At 33.3% G+C, this 22,623-nt stretch overlaps 8 protein-coding genes across 8 annotated transcripts; 4 read left to right on the forward strand and 4 right to left on the reverse strand.

Annotated features, from left to right (window-relative positions):
• Positions 1-219: 219 nt before the first annotated feature.
• On the forward strand, positions 220-4,035 carry T551_01054 (uncharacterized protein; the record flags this gene model as incomplete). The annotated part of the gene is made up of 7 exons (XM_018373317.1): positions 220-477; positions 528-933; positions 984-2,261; positions 2,304-2,864; positions 2,906-3,293; positions 3,337-3,629; positions 3,674-4,035. The coding sequence occupies 7 exons, from the start codon at positions 220-222 to the stop codon at positions 4,033-4,035; spliced, it is 3,546 nt and encodes a 1,181-aa protein (XP_018230485.1).
• Positions 4,036-4,881: 846 nt separating this feature from the next.
• On the forward strand, positions 4,882-8,743 carry T551_01055 (uncharacterized protein; the record flags this gene model as incomplete). The annotated part of the gene is made up of 7 exons (XM_018373318.1): positions 4,882-5,048; positions 5,093-5,159; positions 5,208-7,187; positions 7,233-7,445; positions 7,493-7,636; positions 7,684-7,776; positions 7,824-8,743. The coding sequence occupies 7 exons, from the start codon at positions 4,882-4,884 to the stop codon at positions 8,340-8,342; spliced, it is 3,183 nt and encodes a 1,060-aa protein (XP_018230486.1). The 3' UTR covers positions 8,343-8,743.
• Positions 8,744-10,723: 1,980 nt separating this feature from the next.
• T551_01056 (uncharacterized protein) lies at positions 10,724-14,496 on the forward strand (the record flags this gene model as incomplete). The annotated part of the gene is made up of 5 exons (XM_018373319.1): positions 10,724-11,901; positions 11,955-12,214; positions 12,270-13,220; positions 13,330-14,357; positions 14,410-14,496. 5 exons carry the CDS (start codon positions 10,724-10,726, stop codon positions 14,494-14,496), a joined length of 3,504 nt encoding a protein of 1,167 aa, XP_018230487.1.
• A 214-nt stretch (positions 14,497-14,710) lies between these two features.
• Positions 14,711-15,246, reverse strand: T551_01057 (dolichyl-diphosphooligosaccharide-protein glycotransferase; the record flags this gene model as incomplete). Its single annotated transcript, XM_018373320.1, has 4 exons — positions 14,711-14,777; positions 14,823-14,893; positions 14,948-15,098; positions 15,140-15,246. 4 exons carry the CDS (start codon positions 15,244-15,246, stop codon positions 14,711-14,713), a joined length of 396 nt encoding a protein of 131 aa, XP_018230488.1.
• An 84-nt stretch (positions 15,247-15,330) lies between these two features.
• Positions 15,331-17,050, forward strand: T551_01058 (ubiquinone biosynthesis monooxygenase COQ6; the record flags this gene model as incomplete). Its single annotated transcript, XM_018373321.1, has 7 exons — positions 15,331-15,446; positions 15,501-15,634; positions 15,688-15,740; positions 15,784-16,062; positions 16,107-16,286; positions 16,332-16,648; positions 16,690-17,050. The coding sequence occupies 7 exons, from the start codon at positions 15,331-15,333 to the stop codon at positions 17,048-17,050; spliced, it is 1,440 nt and encodes a 479-aa protein (XP_018230489.1).
• Positions 17,051-17,253: 203 nt separating this feature from the next.
• T551_01059 (uncharacterized protein) lies at positions 17,254-18,634 on the reverse strand (the record flags this gene model as incomplete). The annotated part of the gene is made up of 6 exons (XM_018373322.1): positions 17,254-17,604; positions 17,647-17,705; positions 17,754-17,884; positions 17,926-18,249; positions 18,297-18,504; positions 18,553-18,634. 6 exons carry the CDS (start codon positions 18,632-18,634, stop codon positions 17,254-17,256), a joined length of 1,155 nt encoding a protein of 384 aa, XP_018230490.1.
• A 489-nt stretch (positions 18,635-19,123) lies between these two features.
• On the reverse strand, positions 19,124-19,696 carry T551_01060 (uncharacterized protein; the record flags this gene model as incomplete). The annotated part of the gene is made up of 5 exons (XM_018373323.1): positions 19,124-19,140; positions 19,240-19,341; positions 19,390-19,437; positions 19,485-19,577; positions 19,618-19,696. 5 exons carry the CDS (start codon positions 19,694-19,696, stop codon positions 19,124-19,126), a joined length of 339 nt encoding a protein of 112 aa, XP_018230491.1.
• Positions 19,697-20,145: 449 nt separating this feature from the next.
• Positions 20,146-22,473, reverse strand: T551_01061 (uncharacterized protein; the record flags this gene model as incomplete). Its single annotated transcript, XM_018373324.1, has 7 exons — positions 20,146-20,457; positions 20,507-21,180; positions 21,227-21,710; positions 21,753-21,913; positions 21,964-22,072; positions 22,132-22,348; positions 22,400-22,473. 7 exons carry the CDS (start codon positions 22,471-22,473, stop codon positions 20,146-20,148), a joined length of 2,031 nt encoding a protein of 676 aa, XP_018230492.1.
• Between the last annotated feature and the right edge of the window lie 150 nt (positions 22,474-22,623).

Consider the following 22,623-nt stretch of genomic DNA (forward strand, 5'->3'; position numbering starts at 1 on the left):
TTTAAATTCTTCTTATATAATTATTTTATATTCAAATATATTTAAAAGCTGATCATTGTTTTTAGAGCTTTAACGATTCGTGATTTTATTTGATAACATTAATTTTAAAAAAATTAAAAAGAGCTGAATTTTAGATATAAAATGATATCAGAAAACGTATATTAAAAATTTTGCTTATGTTTTATGTGTTTTTGAGTGAATCTTATATTTATTTTTCAAATGAGTTCTTTTCCTGGCTTTGGAGATGCGTTTACACATGCAATTGCCATTCGACTTTCAAGACACCTCAATTTGATTAATCCCAATGATATTCTTGCACGGAGGGTCCTTTCTTTGGCTATAGAAAAGAATGATATTGCTTCTTTTATTAAAGCAATTCAGACATTTGGTAGATTTAGTGATGAGGCAGCCGAAATGTTGTGGAAAGATATTAGACAAGAATGGCTAAATTTGTCTGAAACAAATGTTTCAGTGCAGGTAACGTTATCTTTCTTTGTTTACTTTAAGAATATTAATAAATAAAACAGTCTACTACATTTTCTTCTGATGTAGACCAACTTCCAGCATCACTGAATTCTACAGTAGGCGGTCTTTTGCCATCAAGCTTTTCAGTATCTGATACACATACATCTCATAATCCTCATCGTCCTTCACTTCTTGGATTAGATAAGCTTGCTCAAAAAAAAAGAAATGAAATGATATTGAAAACAGAAAGATTTGCTAAACGACTATCATCAGAGACAGATTCTGAATATTCAGAGTCTGACAAGATTGAGTTTAAAGCACCACTTCCTAAAAAGGACGAAAATTCTTTTAGCTCTAGAAGTAATGCACGTATTCGTCGAATTGATACACCTAGCTATGGCTCAGGGCTTAGTGAAGCTTCTAAAGAAAGTCTGAAAAATTATAAATCAAGACATGAAAATGTAAAAGGTATTTAGTGGTTTAATATAAATAGTTTTTAAAACACTTATATCAAATAGGTGGGCTATTTGAGAAAAAAGCATCTACAAATCATAGCAATCGTGAAAGTTATGATACTGAACATTTTAATGAAAAGCACAACTCATTATTACGTAAAGATTTTCCAAAAGAAAAATTTTCTTTCAATAATACTGAAATATCTAATAAAAGAAGTTTTTCAAAATATAGTGAAAGAAATACAGGTTCGCATGCAAATACAAATGGAATGGATAGGTTTGGATATGCTAGTACTCCTAGAGTTACAGATTCTGCTTTGGATAACCAAGAATTACATTATTCAGACAAAAATATGAAAAACGGTTATGATACAGTAGAATGGGAAAATAATTTAGCAAAAATTGATCGTGATTGGTATAATACAGATGAATTTGGCAATGTTTATGGAGATGAAGTACATAATCCTTTTTTTCAATTTGAAGATCAAGAAAAGAACCAAAATGAAATGTTACTTAAAAAAAAAACCAAAAGAATATCTGCAAAACAAAGGGAATTTAATAGAGAAAATGACCATTGGGAAATGAATCGTATGCTTACATCTGGTGTGGCACAACGTTCTTACGTTGATATGGATTTTGAGGATGAAAATCAGAATAGAGTTCATCTTTTGGTTCATGATCTGAAACCATTATTTCTTGACGGTAGACAAGTTTTTACTAAACAACAAGATCCTGTTTCCGCTGTTAAGGATCCGCAAAGCGATATGGCTGTTTTTGCACGTAAAGGATCGTTGCTTGTAAAAGAGCGTAGGGAACTTTCAGAAAGAATGAAAGCAACAGCTGAAGTTGCAAATCTTGCAGGGACTACTTTAGGAAATTTAATGAATATTAGAGATGAGGCTAAAGATAAAATAGAAGAAGCCAAATTCAAACAAAAGTTTGATGGAAATGATCTAGATATTAAAGAAAGTAATAAATTTTCAACTTATATGAAAAAATCAGAAGCAGCAAGCGAATTTTCTCGCGGAAAGTCTTTAAAAGAACAAAGAGAATACTTACCTGCATTTGCAGTCCGTGAAGATCTTTTGAATGTTATAAGAGAAAACCAAGTAACAATTGTAATAGGTGAAACAGGGTCTGGAAAAACTACACAATTAACTCAATTTTTGCATGAGGATGGTTATTCTAGTTATGGTTTAATTGGATGTACGCAACCTCGAAGAGTTGCTGCTATGAGTGTTGCAAAACGTGTTAGTGAAGAAATGATGGTAAAATTAGGGACTATTGTTGGTTATTCTATCCGTTTTGAAGATTGTACAAGTTCCGATACTGTTATTAAATGTTTGTGTTTTAAATTCTTAATTGATTATTAATTTATTTTAGATATGACTGATGGTGTTTTATTACGTGAATCACTTATAGATTTAGATTTGGGTAAATATTCATGCATTATTATGGATGAAGCACATGAAAGATCGCTTAATACAGACATTCTATTAGGATTGATAAAAAACATATTGACTAGAAGGAAGGATTTAAAATTAATTGTTACTTCTGCAACATTAAATGCTGAACGGTTTTCACACTTTTTTGGTAATGCACCTCAATTCACTATACCAGGACGTACTTTTCCTGTAGACATTTTATTTTCTAAATCACCATGTGAAGATTATGTGGATAGTGCAGTTAAACAGGTGCTTACTATCCACTTATCACATCCTCCTGGTGATATATTAGTATTTATGACAGGACAAGAAGACATCGAAATTACTTGTCAGGTTATTATGGAACGCTTAGAACAGCTTGATAATCCACCTAAGCTATTAGTGCTGCCTATTTATTCACAGATGCCTGCTGATCTTCAAGCAAAAATATTTGAACGTGCTGAGAATAATGCTCGGAAAGTAGTTGTTGCAACAAATATAGCAGAAACTTCATTGACATGTAATAAATTTTTATTTTTTTCTGTTTTAATAATATTTTAGTGGATGGAATTATGTATGTTGTTGATTCTGGATATTGTAAATTAAAAGTTTATAATCCAAGAATGGGTATGGATGCGCTTCAAATAACTCCTATATCTCAGGCAAACTCAAATCAAAGATCTGGAAGAGCTGGTCGTACGGGAGCAGGAATTGCGTATCGTTTATATACAGAAGCAGCATTTCAAAATGAACTTTATATACAAACTATACCAGAAATTCAGCGTACTAATTTAGCTAATACAATACTATTACTTAAATCTCTTGGAGTTAAGGATTTGCTTAATTTTGATTTTATGGATCCTCCTCCTGAAGATACAATTATGTCGAGTTTGTTTGATCTATGGACATTGGGTGCAGTAGATAATATTGGGAACTTAACTCCTTTAGGGTATTTTAATAATTTTAAGTTTTTACTTTATTAATTATATTAGGCAAAGAATGTCTTCTTTTCCTATGGATCCACCTCTTTCAAAATTAATAATAGCTTCAGAAGATTACGGATGTACAGAAGAAATGCTAACTATAGTTTCAATGTTATCTGTTCCTCCTGTTTTTTATAGACCTAAAGAAAGACAAGAAGAAAGTGATGCTGCTAGAGAAAAGTTTTTTGTTCCTGAATCTGATCATCTTACATTATTGCATGTTTATTCTCAATGGAAGTCTAATGGTTATCGTGATGAATGGTGTATGAAACACTTTTTACACCCAAAAGTAATGCGTAGAGGTATTTTACTTTTACATTCATATATAAAATTTAATATAATTAAGCACGTGAAATTCGTCAACAATTAATGGATATTATGAAATTTCAAAAAATGAAATATATTTCCTGTGGATCTGATTGGGATGTTGTTCGAAAATGCATTTGTTCAGGATACTTTCATCATGCTGCGAGAGTTAAAGGAATAGGGGAATATATACATATTCGCTCAGGAATGCCATGTCATTTACACCCTACATCTTCTCTTTATGGGTTAGGTTATCTTCCTGATTATGTAATATATCACGAATTGATATTAACATCAAAGGAATATATGAGCATTGTAACATCTGTTGATCCTTATTGGTTAGCAGAACTAGGTGGAATGTTTTATTCTGTTAAAGAAAAAGGTTATAAATATAAATTATAAAGTATAAATTAACTTTTTTAGGATATAGCATATCTAAAAAAGCTACTGAGCGTATTATATCTAGAAAACTAGAATATGAAGCTGAAATACAAGCAGAGAGAGAAAGGCAAATACAATTAAAAGAAGACCAACAAAAAGAGGCTTTACGTATAAAAGAATCTGCTATTGCCGCAGCTAGAATAGCAACCCCTGGTCTAAACAGGAAGGGACTAAAAGGAAGCGAAACTCCTAAAAGGTTTAGGGGGTTTTAAGTTGCATTATTAACAGTATTGTACATTTAAGAATATTTAATTAATATTGATTTTAAAATTTATATAAAATCGGGTTATGTTGTAATTGATGCATATTGGGATAATTGATTATTAATAAAATAACGTCGTAATTATTTAACTATAAATATATATGTAATTTTTGGGATCTAAAAAAATTATTTAACTATTATAAAATATTTTTACGTAGTAATCTTTTACAGTATCATTTGATATTTTTCTTGTTTTCTGTCATTTATATTAATGTAATTAATTGCTTTTTTATAAAATAATATATATACATACACATATTTCTAGATTAAATAAGTGGCTTAATATTTTACATTTAACAATAAAAAAATATTCTTTTGAAAGAATAATGTTAAAATTTGTCTTTTATTTCTAAAAAATACTAATATTATTTCATTTTTAAACTATTTTAGATTTAAAAAAAGATCAACTAACATCATCGTCAGATATACGTACACGTGATTTTGAGATGTTTTGAATCGAACATATTAAAAATATAAAGATAAAACCTAAAGTTTTTAAAGGTTAAAAACAACAGTTTATTTAACAATTTTGGGTGTTTCATAGCATGAAAATTGACCCTAATGAAATTGGTAGCTCTTCTTGGATTTTTCAAGAAATAAAATATCTTTCTGATTTGTCAAATGAAAAATTAGATAATTTCTTTTTAGCTATTACTGAGAGTTTAGAATGGATTAATGAATACATGGAAGATGTTGTTAATTTTTGTGAAAGGTGCTTTTTTTTTATTTTTTTGAGTATTTATCTAATTGTTTTAGTGCATTTTGTGATAATTTTAAAATGCTTTCACCAGCTTCTGCACAACAGCTATTAACCTATGAAAAGGTTTTTTTTAAGCTTTTTCTTTTCACTATGTATACTTATAATCTTCAGGATTCTTGCGATACTGCTTCTCAAACATATTCTATACAAAAGCCTATATTGTTTAAAAACATAGGATTTGCGGTTGTCTCTTCTCCATTAAAAAATTTCAAGGAAGATGAATCTACTAATATTTCTGAAAATATAGATATTGATTATGAAGATGATATTTTAAGGGAAAGCTGTAATGATGATTTTTCGATGATGGAAACTAATAATGAACAAAATATAAATTTGAAATATGATTCGTCTTCTAGAGTTATGGAAATGATTACTGAAGAAGATGAGGTAGATGTAGACGAAGAAATCCTTGATATTGTTGAAATGAAAGAATCGCCAAAAAGTAATAAGTTAGAAATAATGCATTCAAGTATTTCAAAAGATCATAGCATTGCGTCTTCTGAAAAGAAACATCTTCAATCTAACTCATCACATAGTTTTTGTTTTTCAGAGGATTCATTAATGGCTGCAGATATTGAAGAATCTATTGAGTCAAAAAAAGATATTACAAATGCTTCAAAATATAAAAATGTTATATCTCCAATACAAAATTTAAATCTATCATGTCATTTGGATTCTCAAAATGTTTCTAGTTTTGGTGTGCATTCTGGGTCTACATCTATAGTACATTCTCATTTTTCACCTCCTACTAATTCAGTTAATATGACGTCATTTGCTTCGCCTGTGGTAATGTCATCATTAAATTTTGTTTCACTTCCTCCAAGGGAACCTCTTAATACAAAAAAGTCTTTAGGAAAAAGGATTTCACAGCATGGATCTTTTTGTGAAACTACGAAAATTCAAAAAACATTGGATTCGAAATTACTTGGAATATTGAAAAATGAGAAACAAGGAGACAATTGTATCTTAGAGAATAAATCCTTAGAAGTTTTACAAAAGCAAAATTATGTTTTCGATGGAATATTAGAAAAAAAATCAACTTTTAATGAAATTGATCCTCTTAATGCTGGTGAACAAAGGCTTAAAACTGTATTTACAAATGGAAGTCAGAGGATACATGAAGCATTAAACTCTCTTCGTACAGCGAAGCCCGTATCTGAACATTTCAAACCTGTTTTTACTGAACAGAAATTACAAACAGATGTAGGGATAAAATTGAAAGAACTAGATGAAAATTCAATGTCATTAAATAAAAAAAATAATACTGTTGATAACGTTATTATTGGGTTAGACTTAGGTGAAACAGTCTCTTCAAAAAATGAGGAATATTTCACTTCTAAAATTGATGTAAATAATTCTATAGATATAAGCATAGAGCAAAAGGAACAACTATCTTCTTTCAATTCTGGCGATAATAAAAGTAATACTGAATCTACTGATGAAAAACAAATAGTTTTGAATAAATCGGATGATACATTTCGGCATCGAACATCTATTATAAATATGCCAACTATTTCTGTTATAGGGGCAATACAGGCTGCAAGGAATTCAGCAGCCCAAGTTATCCGAAAAGCAACATCAGTTTTTTTTAGCCCTTCATTAAAAAAGATATCAAGAGAATCTTTAGGAAAGTTTTCAGCAGACTCATTAGAAAGTCTTGATAATTTGCATGATGAAAATGTATGCCCAGAAACCATAATAGGGTTAGAATGTGAAACAGACTCAGAAAAAAATAATGAAGTTTCTAAGAATACAATATATAAAACAAATATAGAATCTAACAATATAATCGAAACGATGCATAATTCTATAAAAATACCTGATTATAGAAAAGAAGGAAGTATTGATGAGATTCAATTTTTGGTTAAAAAATCTTCATCTAATTTATCAGACTCTATTTCTCATGAGACAAATGCAGTAAATAAAGTTGGTTCTCAAGGGTTCTCATGTAAAATTTTAAAGAAAATTTCACCTTCTCAACAAGCAAAATTAAACAACCTTAATCCAACTCCAGTGATAAAAAATAAACCAGTTTCTATAAAAGTAACAACAGCATCACAAAGGCAAGTAGATCTTATGGAAAAAAGAAAGGTAATCTTTTACTTATAAATTAAAATATTTATTGATGAGTATAAGATGCAGAAAACAAATCTTAGAACATCGTCAAAACAAGACCTTAATACACATTTTTCTCAAAATCAAGAAAATTGTTCTACAAAAGACCCAGTACAATATAATATATCCCATTCTCAAGAACCTTCTATTTTAGCTCAATCACGACCACAAAAACGATTAATAGTTTCTAAGGGAATCAAAGCACTTACTGCGGCTACTATCGCTAGAAAAAAGGTCTAAAGAAATTTAACTTTATAGTTTCTATAATTAAATAATTATAGGAACAAGAAGAAAAAGACAGAAAATTGGCACATAAAAAAGAAATAGAACGTAAAAGACAAGAAAATCTCAAAAAACAAGAAGAAAGCAAAAAACAAGAACAATGGCATCGAGAAGACACCCAACGCAAACTTCAACATGAAAAAGTAAACACAATTATTATATATATATAATAAATATATTAATATTTTAGATTAATGATATAAAAAAGAAACCTATATTGGAAACAAATGAGCATTCATCTTCTATGACAAAAAAGACACCTATAAAATCCTCGGAAAAAAATGTATATTGTCCTATTAAATTTTTTTATAATTATTTAATTTTTGCAAGACTCGAGGACCTCTTGAAGATATTATTAATAATGATGGGAAGAATAGAGAAACGTTAAATGCGGAAAACAAGCCATTTAAAAGAGTACTTCAAGATGAATTAGTACAAGAAAACTGGGGCACCTTTTCTACTTCGAATAAACCTGCATTCCAAGAAGCAAAAAAGCGTAAGACAGACGAACATTCACAAAAAACTGCTACCACATCCTCTAATCATATCCCTGCTGCAAAAAATAACAGCAAAGATTCACGTTTTTCCAGAACTCAAGCGAAAGAAAAGGGTTTGCATTTCCATCTTCAAGTTATACCTCAAAAACAAACTAAGTCTTTACAAAATCGATACCCAGGAAATCAACAACCATTTCCTTTGAAAACTACAAAAAATACTGGTCCTATGGTGGACTCAGTAAAGTTTTCGTCTGATAATATTAGATTTGGAGGAGATTCCTCCAAGCCCTGCTCTACTCAGCAATTTCCACCACCAGAATCCATTGAGCTTCCTGAGATCGATAGCGAGTAAACCATTGACCTAGGAACTAGTTGACTATTGCTCACTTGTTATAGTTATTCTGACGACGACGAGCTCAAAAAACAGTTCAAATTGTCCTTGCCCCAATGGGCCGAGTCTCCCGAGCTAGCTCAGATCTTGAAAAAGCAAGCAAAAATAGACCCAGATCAGATCTTTGGCCCTATGAAGCCCCTACACATGGAAGAAATATTCCGGGGCAAGGAAAGAGCTCATTCACGCTTTAGATCACGGAGCTCCTCTGCTAATTGGTCAGGCCAGGACCGCCTAACAGAGCAAGAAATCGAAAACTATGCCAAAATAATGGGCTACCGCGCCTGATCAGAGCCTGTCTGGTCTTTGCTAACTAGGCGCCAACTAGAGTTCAACTGGGACAGCTGGACTCATGGCACTCATTTGTTTGGTCTATTCAACTGCAGCCGGCTGCGTATACTTGCACATCGTGCTTGTACATTACTATACTACAATACCTATCTATCAACTCTGCATCTGCACCGTTTTTGCTTATATACACAGTTACACATATATACAGTTACACAACTGCACAACTACACTGCTTACAGCTTGCACATAACGCACAGTTTATACATCCTTTACAGTCTACATTTCATCTGCCACTGCTGAGCACACAGCCCTAACCCTAACCCTGCCAGGTTCTCAACACCTGAGGGCGCTGAGCCACTCATTTGGCAGGCTGCACTGCTACAGTAGCAACACTAGCACTGCCCTGTGCACACTCTGTGCACAGGGCACATGTATACATGTATCCATGCACCTATGTATCTATGTACCTATGTATACATGTATATATATATATCTATGTACCTATTATGTACCTATTTATGTATCTATCTATGCATGTATACATATATATATGCCATGTACATAGGCATGCCACCTTAGCACTGCACAGCATATTCTGCATGGTACTCAGCCGTACATAGCACGTGAACCACTGCACATAGCGCATACATAGCGCATACAGTGCGCATATAACGCATATATAGCACATATATAGCGCATATACTTTGTATAACGCATACACAATACATATACAGTGTATACTACGCATATACTATGCACATAACACGCATATACTGTGTATATAACGCGCACATAACGTATATAACGTACATAACGCACACTATGTGTATATACTATACGCGTTGCATGCGCGCACTGTATATACAGCATACAACGCATATATAGCATATACAACACGTATAGCATATATAGCACATATAAACGCAGAGTGCGTATATACTGACATACGATGTGCTATATATATGTGTTATACGTTGTGTGCTATGCGTTGCATGCATACACTACGGACATACTGTGTATAGCATATACTGTGCAGCGTGCTTGTGTTGTGCATACACAGCGCGCACAATGTATATACAGCGTATACATTCCGCATACACTCCGTATATAACGTGCATATACAGCGCGTACACCGCCCTATGCCATACGCGTTGTGCATACAGTGCGCATATATAGTGTATACATAACGCATATACACCGTATATATGCTACATATACACTGCATATACCTGCATATACAGCCGCTAACCTGTATATGCTGTGCACACCGCGCGTCCAGATGCGCCTGCACTAGGCATGCAGTGCACACTATGTGTATATACTATGCGTGTCGTATGCAACACAGCACATATAGCATGCAGCGCATACAACGCGCATACATAACGCATACAGCGCACAGCATATAATGCGTGCACACTGTGCATACACTATGCATACACTGCACGCACAGCGCATATAACGCGGTGTATCTGTATATACTCTACGTGTTGCATGCGTTGCACGCACTATATGCTATACATACACTGTATGCAGTATACATAGCGCGTGCACACAACGCGTGCAACATACAGTGCGTGCATAGCATATATCGTGTGTATAGCACACAACGCATACAGCACACTGCATATACAACGCATATACAGCGCATATACAACGCATATATGACGCATACAACGCAGTCAACACATGCATGCATGGCATGTGGCCGGCTGTGTGCATACACTATGTATATATACTATGCATACACTGTATAATGCATGCACTGTGTATACACTATACATATACACTATACATATACACTATACGCTGTATGCTATGCGTATGTACTACACATATATGCTGTGCGTTGTATGTACACCTGTACGTACGCTGTACGCCATACACTCACATTGCTACACACTGCTGTGCAGCACTGCCGTACACTATGCTGTGCATACACCGCGCATACACTCCGCATACACTCCGCATATCCACTGCACTGCGCACGCTGCACGCCCTGCGTCGTCTTCCGCGTCCGTTTTCCTCGTTTCGAAACTCCCGAACACCACACCATGGACGACAACCCTGCCATCCGCAGCTCCCCTTACCAGCAGCTCCAGCAGCCAAAAGCCTTCTATCCCCGCCCTCCTCTCCGCCAAGACGGCCTCCCCCTTGCGCCTCCGCTCGGCACTCCTCTTGGACCTCAGCTCGGATCACTTGCCGAACAAGAAGCCCTGTGGACGCTGCTTCAGCAGCAGAGCCAGCCACCACTTGCAGGCCAGCTTCACTCACAGCCAATGCCGCCTGGCCAGCTTGGATATTTTGCATCCGTCGGCTCTGTCGGCTCCGTCGGCTCAGGCGTTGGATGGTCGGGCCAAGGATACTCACAGTTCAGAGGATATCCACAGGGAGTCGGAGGCCTTGGAAGAACCTATGGATATGGATATGCAGGGAAACAGACCGCCTATGGACACTATGGAACAGCCCATGGAGGCCATACAGCCCATGCAGCACACGGGACGCATGGAGCACATGCACCACATGCACCACATGGATATTATCCACAGGCAATAGAGTATGGAGGGTACGGACAGCACGGGATATCAGGAGGACATATGCCACATTACATGGGGAACCGAGTGGAAACACATATGCAGGAAATAGGAGGGATGGGAGGGAGAATAAACATAGGAAATCCAAGAATAGGGAAATATGGGGTAGAAGAGGCGAAAAGTGGGGGAACAGGGGGGACAGTGGGAGGGGGAGAGGGGAAGAAGGAGGGGGGAGAGAGCCAGAGTGAAGTACGGTATGTGATTTCAGAGTCAGCGGACAGGAAGGGGAATCCGACGCTGAAAAGCTCGATTCCGCCGGGAATCAACTACCAAGAGTACACACGGGACTGTGTGAGTGCAGCAGAGGCGTCACGGCTGTCGCCGTATCATCTTTCAAAGTCGGAGCATGCACTGTTGCGGACGCATTTGACGCATGTGCAGATTACGTCGTATTTGAATATCAGGAACGCAATATTGCGGTTATGGATGAAGAATCCGCTTTTGTACGTGGATCAGTATGAGGCGTTGGGGATTGCACATGAAGAACGGCATTTTAACTTGGCAAAGGTGTGTTGGGAGCTTTTGGTGCGAGAGGGATACATAAATTTTGGGTGTGTGAGTATACCGCGGCCGCTAGCGCGGACAGGAGGAGGATCGAAGACGATTGTGGTGATTGGGGCGGGAGTATCGGGGCTGGCGTCGGCACGGCAGCTTGAGACGCTTTTCCAGATATTTTCCGAGAGATTTAAAGAAGAGGTGCCGAGGGTGGTTCTTTTGGAGGCACGGGGACGGCTGGGAGGGCGGGTGTACTCGCACAAGCTGAGTTCGCCGGCGACGGAGGGGGATTTCCCGAAGGAAGCGAGATCAGCGGTGGATTTGGGGGCACAGATTATAACGGGGTTTGCAAAGGGGAATCCGCTGTCGACACTTCTGGTGAAGCAATTGGGGCTTCCGATTCATTTTCTTTCCGTGCACAATATCACGTTGTTCGATTCGAATGGCAAGATGGTGGTGCCGGACATGGATTCGAGGGCGGAGTTGCTGTTCAACTACATTTTGGAGATAGCGAGTCAATTCAAGTCTAAAGAGAACCGGTGTAACGGAAAGCGGGTGGTAGAAGGGGATAAAAACATGGTAGATGCAGGGATTGAGCCAAAGAGTGAAGGTGGACGAGTGATTGCAAAAATCGAGGACAACGAAGCAATGATACCCAGGATGGAGGACCATACAGAAGGGGAGATGAAGGAGATAGGGGAAATGGAGGAGGGAGAGAGGAAAGAGAAGGAGAAAAAAAGCCATCATACAGATCCGATATCGGTTTTGCAAAAGATGGGGTTCCAGGTGAAAGGAAATGTGTCGGTGGACACGAATTTCGAGGATATTCTTTCAAAACAAAATCCCACATTGGGGTTTGCCATGTCTAGAATTTTATCGGAGTATGGGTCGTTGACAGATCTGACAGATTTGGACATGAAGCTTTTGAATTGGCATTATGCAAATCTGGAATACGCGAATGGAACGAATCTTTCGAATTTATCGCTATATCATTGGGATCAAGATGATGGAAATGAATTTAAGGGAGCACATGCAATGGTGAAGGGAGGATATTCGATTCTTCCTCATGCATTAGCGTTTGTCCCGACGCCATTGGAAATTCGGTATAAGACGATTGTTTCCGGGATTTCGTATAATGATAAAAATGCCGTGATATATTGTGAAGATGGGACGATGTTTAACGCGGATAAAGTGATTATAACGGTACCACTTGGGGTTCTGAAGAAATCATGTATTCAATTCAACCCACCATTACCTGAATGGAAAACACAGTCTATAAGACGGCTTAATTTTGGATTATTGAATAAAGTAAGGGCAAAGGAAGAAAAAGGGCATTTACGTTTTATGTTTAACTTGAAACAGATTATTCTAGTTTACGATACGGCTTTTTGGGATGTAAATATTGATGTGTTTGGTTCCTTAAGGGAGCCCGATAACAACGGTGTGTATGATAAAAACCGAGGTATTTCACCCTTTTCCTTTTTTTCCCCCATTTCCGGGGGATATTCTATATGTGATATATATATATATCATATATTTCAAATTTATGTTTTAATTAATTTTGAAAACAGGTCGTTTTTATATATTTTGGAATTGTATTAAAACAGCGGGGCAGCCTGTACTACTTGCACTTATGGCGGGAGATAGCGCTATTCAAATGGAAAACGAAACTGATAATGAACTGATAAGAGAAGCAACGAAAATCCTTAAAAACATTTATCCAACGAAAAAAGTGCCATATCCTAAGGAAACCATTATTACACGATGGGGTAAAGATAGATTTTGTTACGGGAGTTATTCCTACGTTGGTCCGGAAGCATCGGGTAAAGATTATGATATTATAGCAAAACCCGTAGAAAATACCCTTTTTTTCGCAGGAGAAGCGACATGTAGAACGCATCCCGCTACCGTACATGGAGCATATCTTAGTGGTCTCAAAGTGGCCCAATTAGTTTTAGAATCCTTGATCGGACCTCTCGAGATTCCGACAAACGAACCTCTCATTCCATTGAAGCAAAGAGGAACGACAGAAGCGACATCTGGCGTTAAACGCAAAGCACAGGATAATTATAAAGCATTACTTGCTGAATTTAAAGATGCCCAGCTCGAAAAACATAATCAGGAAGTCGAAAAAGTGATCCTAGAACGTTTAGGGCCCAAACCATCTGCTCCACAGCGTTCTACGGGGAATCCTTTCCTCGTTTTTCAAAAATCTCAATGGAATCATTGTAAAGATATTGCGGACCGAAATAAGCGAAAGGAAACAGGTAACCCAGAAGCCAAAGCTACGAAAAACGAAATACGAGCAACACTTGGTAGAACATGGAGAAATTTAAGCGAAGAGGAGAAAAAACCATTTTTTGATATCGTTGCAACCAATCGCACTAATTTTTCAAATCTTATTGAGAAATATAACACTATTATCCATGAATATAACATTAAAACTGAAGAAATAAAAGCGGAAATGAAAGCTAAATTAGATGCAATGCCTATTTCTCAAGAAGAATTAGAATTAAAAAGACTTGCTAAAGAACAGGATATCCAGGAAAAAAAGATTAAAGCGGAAAAAAAAAAAGAAAGAGATTTATTTGAAGACGAGGTGAATAATATATAGCGGTTTTATTCATCCAACGTACTAACGTGTTAAAAAGTTAAGCGATTCATTTGATGACGATTATCAAGATAACTTACGAAATGATCCATCATATAGAGCGGCAACATATTTGAAAAAAACATGACAGAAATATAACATTACGCACGAAAAAATTCGGATTCCAATAAACTTTATAAGCTTAGTCACGGTAAAATTGTATTATAAAACAATTAGAGATGGCACGATTTAGCAATAATGATATTTAATATTCCAATAAATATTGTTTTATGTATAGTATATATGTATATCTATAATATATATGTATATCTATATATACATATATATATCTATACCAGAGTTCAACCAAGAAAATTGATTACAAAAAAATGAAGAATAATACTACTAAAAACAAAATCTCCAAATGCCCTAAAACATAAGTTTTCACCTCTTTTTAAAATATTTGAAATATACCTCTTAAGAGGAACTTTTTTAAAAGATTCTGTATTTTCATAGTTCACTTCATACCTTAAACTTACTACGCCCTATATTTAATACTATATATAAACGCAAAATATAAAAAAAAGACCTGCTAATACGATTTGTCCAACTACACTAAAAACACCAGATAAAAAAGAGTTAAATGGATATGTTCCAACAATAAAACAATAAAGAAATTGAAGAAAACCAGAAACTATTAAAAACACAATAAAAAAATCAATAATTTTCAAAGATTGTGGTGTATATTTCCTATTTATTTTAGATCTATTTTTTCAGAAAGATATACATACTGATAATGATCATAGAAATCAAAAACTATATTAAGAGGGTTAACATAGGTATTTTCCACTTTCTTATTGATCAATTTTGGCGGAAGCTGTGTCTTAGAAGGCCTCATATTTAAAATATAAAAAATATATCGAAGACAAAATCTACAAGTATTAACATCAAAAAATCAAAAAATTAAAAAATCTCAGTTTTCATGATAACAGAGTTAAAAAACAATAAAATATCATCATCTATCCCTTTAAATATCTATGATATTGTCATCATTGGAGGGGGTATAGCAGGTTTGGCGTTTGCATCAGCGTTGGGTAAGTATTTATCAATATATGAAATATTTACAGCTAAAATTTTATTCAAAGGGACTAGATTATCAGAATTTCCATTAAAAATAGCATTAGTAGAAAATTCAAGCCTTAAAAATGTAAAAAAATGGACACCTCCACTAGAATACTCTAACAGAGTAAGCTCTTTAAATAGATCAACAGTTTCATATCTACAAGGTTTTTAACCAATTTTTTAACAAAAAAACACTATAAAACCTTCTTAGATATAGGGATATGGAAATATGTAAAAAAAGAACGAGTTCAATCATATCATGAGATGCAAGTAAGCTAAACGTTTTATATGGAAAATGTAATTAAAACAATAGGTTTGGGATGGTATATCATCGTCAAGAATTCATTTTTGTTCAGGGGGTTATAGATTGGAAAATCCAGAATCAAATGCATTAGCTTTTATGATAGAAAATATCAATCTTCAATCAGCTATATTAAAAAAAATAAGTCAGTTATCTAATCCTATTGATATTTTTGATTCAGAAAAAATAAATTCTATAACATATGATAAGAATACAAAAGACACTTATGATTTAAGCAATTGGCCTTATGTAAAGCTATCAAACGGAAAAACTCTTATATCTCGATTATTGGTGAGCTAAATCCAAATATTGAATTTAATATACTCATGTTTAAGATTGGGGCAGACGGTGTTCATTCTTCAGTAAGGGAATTTGCAGGAATTAAATCAGCTGGTTGGGATTACAATGCACACGGTCTTGTTGCAACATTAAAACTAGAACATTTTTCATCTGTTAATGGTGTTCCTACAGCATGGCAAAGATTTTTACCTCAAGGCCCTATTGCTATATTACCAGTTAGGGATATCATTTTATAATAATTATTGTTGAAAATAATATAGCTTCCAAATAAATATGGAACATTAGTGTGGTCATGTCCTCCAAAAATGGCCGAATTTCTTAAAAGCCTTCCTAAATCAACATTTCTTTCTTTAGTAAACGCAGCATATAGATTAGGAGCAGTTGATCTGTCCTATATCCTTTCATTAAAATCTTATCTTGAAATTGAGGATCAAATTAAATGGCGTCTGGAATTGTGTCAAGAAAGCTTCCCAATCCCTTCATTTGCAATAGATTTGCAAGATAATACAAGAGCATCATTTCAGCTAAGAATGAAGCATTCAGCTAACTATACGAAAGAAAGAATAGCACTAATAGGGTACAATTTATTTTTTAAAAATAGTTAAATAAATGTTTTAGTGATGCTGCACATACTATTCACCCATTATCTGGACAAGGGCTTAATATGGGACTTGGTGATGTTAAATCACTTTCAGAAATAATTCTTAACGCATTATCTCTTGGTCAAGATATTGGTATGTTTTTATCATACATTATTGCATATTCTAACAATTCAGGGAATTCCCAAGTGCTTCAGCAATATGCGTCTGATAGATATTTAAAAAATTGTATCATGCTTACTGTAACAGATAAATTATATAGTTTATATTCTACGAACAACCCTTTTATCGTTGGGCTAAGGAGCATTGGATTAAATAGCATTAATCAATTCAACTGGATAAAAAAAATACTCATAAATGAAGTATCAACGAAATTATAGCTTATTCCGATTATTTAATATAAAACAAAACTAATTCAATATAAAACTTTTAAACAAGAATTCAAAACTATTATTTTTCTATTTATTAATGCTATCATGGTTTTAAATAAACCTTAAAATACTCCAATATTATCGATAGCTGCTTCAAAAAGAAACATATATTACTATTATCATTTCCTATTTATGTCTTAACGTTCTACATTTCACTTTTTACCCTTAGGTATTTTATTTTCAGCTCTGAGTTTAGCCAATACAACTTCTGAAAAGACATTAGCAGAAGCTTTTTTAGATCTTTCCGCAGAATGATGAGAACTCCTATCAGTTGATCCTGAAGTATCAGAATTTACAGGGCTACCTTCACTAGTTGGCCTTTCCTCAGCATCAAATTCATCAGAATCAGTCTCCATTTTTAAAGCCTTAATTCTATTTTCTAGTCGTACACTTTCAATTGCATGACGAAGCTGTTTGCGAGCATCAATCTCAGTTTTAACACTAGGCATTAGATTAATATTTTTAGCATTGCTTCCTGTAATCCATTTATGTTTTAAAGCTTCCTAAATATATTAATAACGAATTAATAAAAGTAGGAAAAATACTTTAGCAGTAGGCCTTTCAGATGGATTGATTTTCAATAAAGAAACAATAAAATCTTTAGCTTTAATTTAATTAAAATAATGATTATATATATATGTATAATATTTACCATCTTGAGAAATATTTTTCCAATATTTCTGATGAAATACAATATTCGCACAAACGGTTTCTTTAATCAATTCATCTTTATCTCTTGATCTAAAAGGCGAATACCCACATAATAAAGTATAGGTAATAACACTAAGTTTATTAAAACAATAAAGTTTCAATGTAAATATTACCCTAATGACCATATGTCACATAATTTCCCATATCCACGACCCGATAATATTTCAGGTGCTGCATAGCCATATGACCCTGCTACTGTTAAAAGTACCTGATCTTCTTTAACATTTCGAGCAATCCCAAAATCAGCAAGAACCAAAGGAGAATCGTGATCAGATGTCAGATACAAAAGATTTTCGGGCTTAAGATCTCTATGAACAATTTGATTATCATGAATATAAGACAACGCGTCAAGAATTTCAGTAATAATAATTACAGCGTCTTTTTCAGAAAATTTTCCATATTCACAAATCCTATCAAACAACTCTCCTCCAGTGGCCCTTTTTAACTTTATTCTAGAAAACATAACTTTTCAAGTTATACTTACAATTGAGTAACAATATAAAATTTAGAACTTGACTCAAACCATTCTTTAAAACTCACAATATGTGGGTGGTGAAGACGTTTTAATATTTCCATCTCCTCATAAACCATACTTTCATGGCCTTTAACAGAATTTTTATCAATAATTTTTACTGCAACTCTCCCATATTCACTGTGTACAGCTTCTTTAACAATACCATATGTCCCTGCACCTATAAAATATATCTTAATCATGGTAGTATAGAGTAAAAAGAAAATACTACCCAATGTTTTTCCAAACTTATAGTTCTTTTTTTTTGAGCAACTAGGTGAATGTTTAAAGTTCTTCAAAAATGATGTCATATCTAATAATTCAAAAACAAAAGGAAAAAATCCTAAAAACAAAGAAACCCAATATCTTCAAAGTAATAATAACGTGAAAAAAGAAGTATAAAAAGTATCTTTGTAGCAAAAAATATAAACTTTGTAAATAAAGGCCAATAACTAAATCAAAAACAATCCTATTTTTTTAAAGTTAAGAGGAGAGTGAATTAAAAAACGTATATAATAACTTTAATTTTAAATGATTAATGCATATTCCACATATTCCTAAAGCTCTAACTTTTATTTATGTTTTAGAAAGTAAAAATAAGCAGTTATAAAGTCGAAATAAAGTAACGACACAGTATAAATATATAAATATAAACCCAACATGTATTTCAAAGAAAGATATACATAAATAAATAAATATTTACAAACATTTTGCTCAAAAAATTGCATTCGAGTCCATTGATTCCATCTTTTGGAAGAAAAAAGTACATAAAAATATAAAGATACATATTTTTTTGAAAATTAGAGCCCCAATCTTACTAAATAATCTTTTTATTAAGAAAAAATCAAAAAAACACCTTTTTTGAATAATATCCTTTGAGAATATTACAAAAAAGCAACTTTAAATATATATATACCTGTAGCTAAAACACCTATTGTTCCCAATACAATTGGTACAGGTTTAATACCAACTTTACAAAGACGTGCTATAGAACTTCCAGAAAGCAGAAGAGATGAAACTAGATTTATTTTAAGTGAAAACAGGCCTTATAAATGGATATATATACAAAGTGAAAGCTCATAACCACCGATTATATTATTTCGAATTAAAAGATCTATTTAATGTTTAAAATAACAAGAAGATAAATGCCAAGGAACATACTGCTATATCCATACATAGTTCCTAGAACAATACCTGCAATAAGACTCGGTATACTTCGTGCACGAATATATCCAGCTAAACCACCAATAAACACTATTTTTTTCAATTTTTTTTTAAAAAAAAATGAACAAACATGTTCCAGTAAGAATATTAGTAAAAGGATCCATATCCTTGTAATTTGCATGTGCAACATTATATTTTTTATTATCCATTTATTATATAATTAACAGTTTCAAAAAAATATATTTTTTTAAAAAATAAATATAATTAAACCAAACGCATAAAAATTTATAAAATTGGATTTCAGAAGAAAACTATAGATATTTCTCTTTCAAAAATATTCAGCATTATAAGAATAAACTATAAATTTCGGAACATAAGTAAAAAAAAGAACAATTATAAAGGTAACACAAAGCCTATATTATTTTCTTTAAAAATAAAAATCATGAAAAAACTATGTATAAAATTCAAAATAACCAAGTAGTTTCGTAAATGTTTTACTTATAATTAATAAATAACAAATATTAAATTTTGTATTTCAAATACAACATGAATTTATTAAGTCAAGAGGCATGCTGTCTTTTATAAATTACATTCTGTTCTATATAAACATAATATCATGTTTCTAAAAACATTATTAAAAATCAAAACAAAAACAATACTAACTATTTCCCTGAATAACAGAAAGCCCTTTATCGAGAACTTCTAAATAACTTTGGAACCCAAGAAGCACTTTTTCTAATTCAGTAATAATAGAATCATTAACATTATTTTCTCCAGAACTTGGATAATCAGATAAGACTTTTAAGTTTAATGGTTCCAATTGAGGAGGTTTCCATGTATTAGACAATGAAGAATCTTTCAAAGTCTGAAAATTTTGAGATACAGATGACTGAGACGGTGATGGTGGAAGAAAAATTAAATTATTAACTTCAGAATATTTTGATTTTGGTGAAATATTTTGTACACTAGACTATTTTAACTTTAACCCTCTAAAATAAAAAAATCAAAGAAAATTATACCTTTGTATTTAATAGGAATGCCCTTTTATCTAAATTATACTTAGATACGTTATTCGACATATTTAATTGCTCTTTTGACAATGCTTGTTTATTTTTATGAGACATCCTAGAAAATGATTGAACATCAAACGAAGCACCTATGTGTTTAGATGATAAAGTAGATGATTCTTTAAATGGTATTGAATCAAACGTACGACCATATGAATGTGGAGGTCTGGATAATTCAGAATTAGAACGTAATGGAGGCGCAGGATGCATATGTGAATGATGGCCGAGATCGAAAACAGAATCTGATGGTTTACATTTCGAATAAGGAAAATTAGATGTTGTTTTAGATGATTGATTTTGATCATGGTTTTTAAGTTGCACTGAATTCAAAATTAACTGTTCGGAAGATTTTGGATTATCATTCAATGTAGAACGCGTTAAAGAAGGCTCTAAATTTACATTCGAAATATCAATAGATATTTGATTAAAATTATTTTTCAAATCATGTGTTTGTGTAGAATTTTTAGATGAAGCATTAAGGTGCGTTGAAGATATTAAAGAATCTGATTCCGTTTTTTCAGAAGATTCTTGAATAAAAAGCTGAAGAAGAGGGTGATCTGCTTTATGATTATTTGAATTATCATTAGAAATAGATGTTTTATTTTTCAAAGTTTCAACATGATATACTTCATTTAAAAATTAATAGTATTCACACAAATAATAAAAATATACCTCTTTCAAGTCTATTCGATGACTTTTTATCATCAGAATCAGACAATTTACTCTCAGAAAAGCTTTGAATAGTATCGAAAGCCCATTCTCCACTGAATTGATCATTCATATTATCAAGCTCAAAATTATCATCATTATTATTCTCATCATTTACAGAAATATTAAGAGAATTACGAACTCCACCATGTTGACACCAAAGATCATAACGTATTAATAACTCCTTTAAAATAGATGTAGGTGTTTTCATCGCCTGTTTAATAAATTTAGTTTTCAGTAATTCCACAGCACTAGGACGCTCATCTGCGTCCTCATTCAAACATATTGCAACAAACTCTTTTAACTGAGAAGAAAATTGAGAACCTTCAAGTCGAGTAGGTGGTGATCGTGGGATCAAAATAATTGCACGCATAGGCTCCTGATCAGCAAATGGCGGGTTTCCAGTAGCAATCTCATAAACTGTAATTCCAAGAGACCATATATCAGCCTAAAATCATTAAATACATAAAAAGTTATTATAGAATGATACTTTAAAACTATAGGACACTCCTTCTGTAATAACTTCTGGAGCCATCCAATACGGTGTACCAACAAATGTACTCCTTTTAAAACTATTTGCACTTAATTGTGCAGCCACGCCAAAATCGCATAGCTGTACTCGACCATCATTAGTAACAAGAATATTTGCAGCTAAATTCAAAAATCAAAAACTACCTAAAACTAACACAAAGACATAGTACCTTTAATATCACGATGAATAATACCTGCACGATGAATATAATTTAAAGCAATAAGTGTTTCACGAATAATCACAGAAAGATATCTTTCTTCAATACGACAACTTTTCATCTATTATTTTAAACAATCAGAAACCAAAAAAGTAATCGAGTTAATCTACAAAAACATACCAATGTGCGTATACTCCCTCCCTCACAAAAATCCATAATCACCCAAAGCCGTGTATCATAAAGAAAACTACCGTGATATCGAACCACATTTTGGGCATCAACTTGTCTTAGCTGAGAAAGCATAGAAATTTCACGCTGAATATCCGTAACATCATCTTCTGTGGTATCTAAATTAAGCACTTTAATTGCAACAACTTGTTTTGTTTCATTATGAATCCTAAAAATTAAAAATTAATTTTGATTCAATAAAAAAAAAAAAAACACGCACCCTTTATAAACAGCACCATATGATCCCCTTCCTATTAATTCTTGCCGTGTATAAAGCGGCTTAGCTTTTGTCATTTGCTTAGATTTTTTCTATCGAAGTAAACGTGTCCGACTCGAACGTGTTAGAATTCCTTTTATATAAACAAATCTTAATAAAATATATCCTTTTATTTTAATAAAAATGCCGTATATAAATGCCCTAAAAAGATGTATACAAATATATGC

This window comes from Pneumocystis jirovecii (genome assembly GCF_001477535.1).
Source record: "Pneumocystis jirovecii RU7 chromosome Unknown supercont1.4, whole genome shotgun sequence".
NCBI lineage: Eukaryota > Fungi > Ascomycota > Pneumocystomycetes > Pneumocystales > Pneumocystaceae > Pneumocystis > Pneumocystis jirovecii.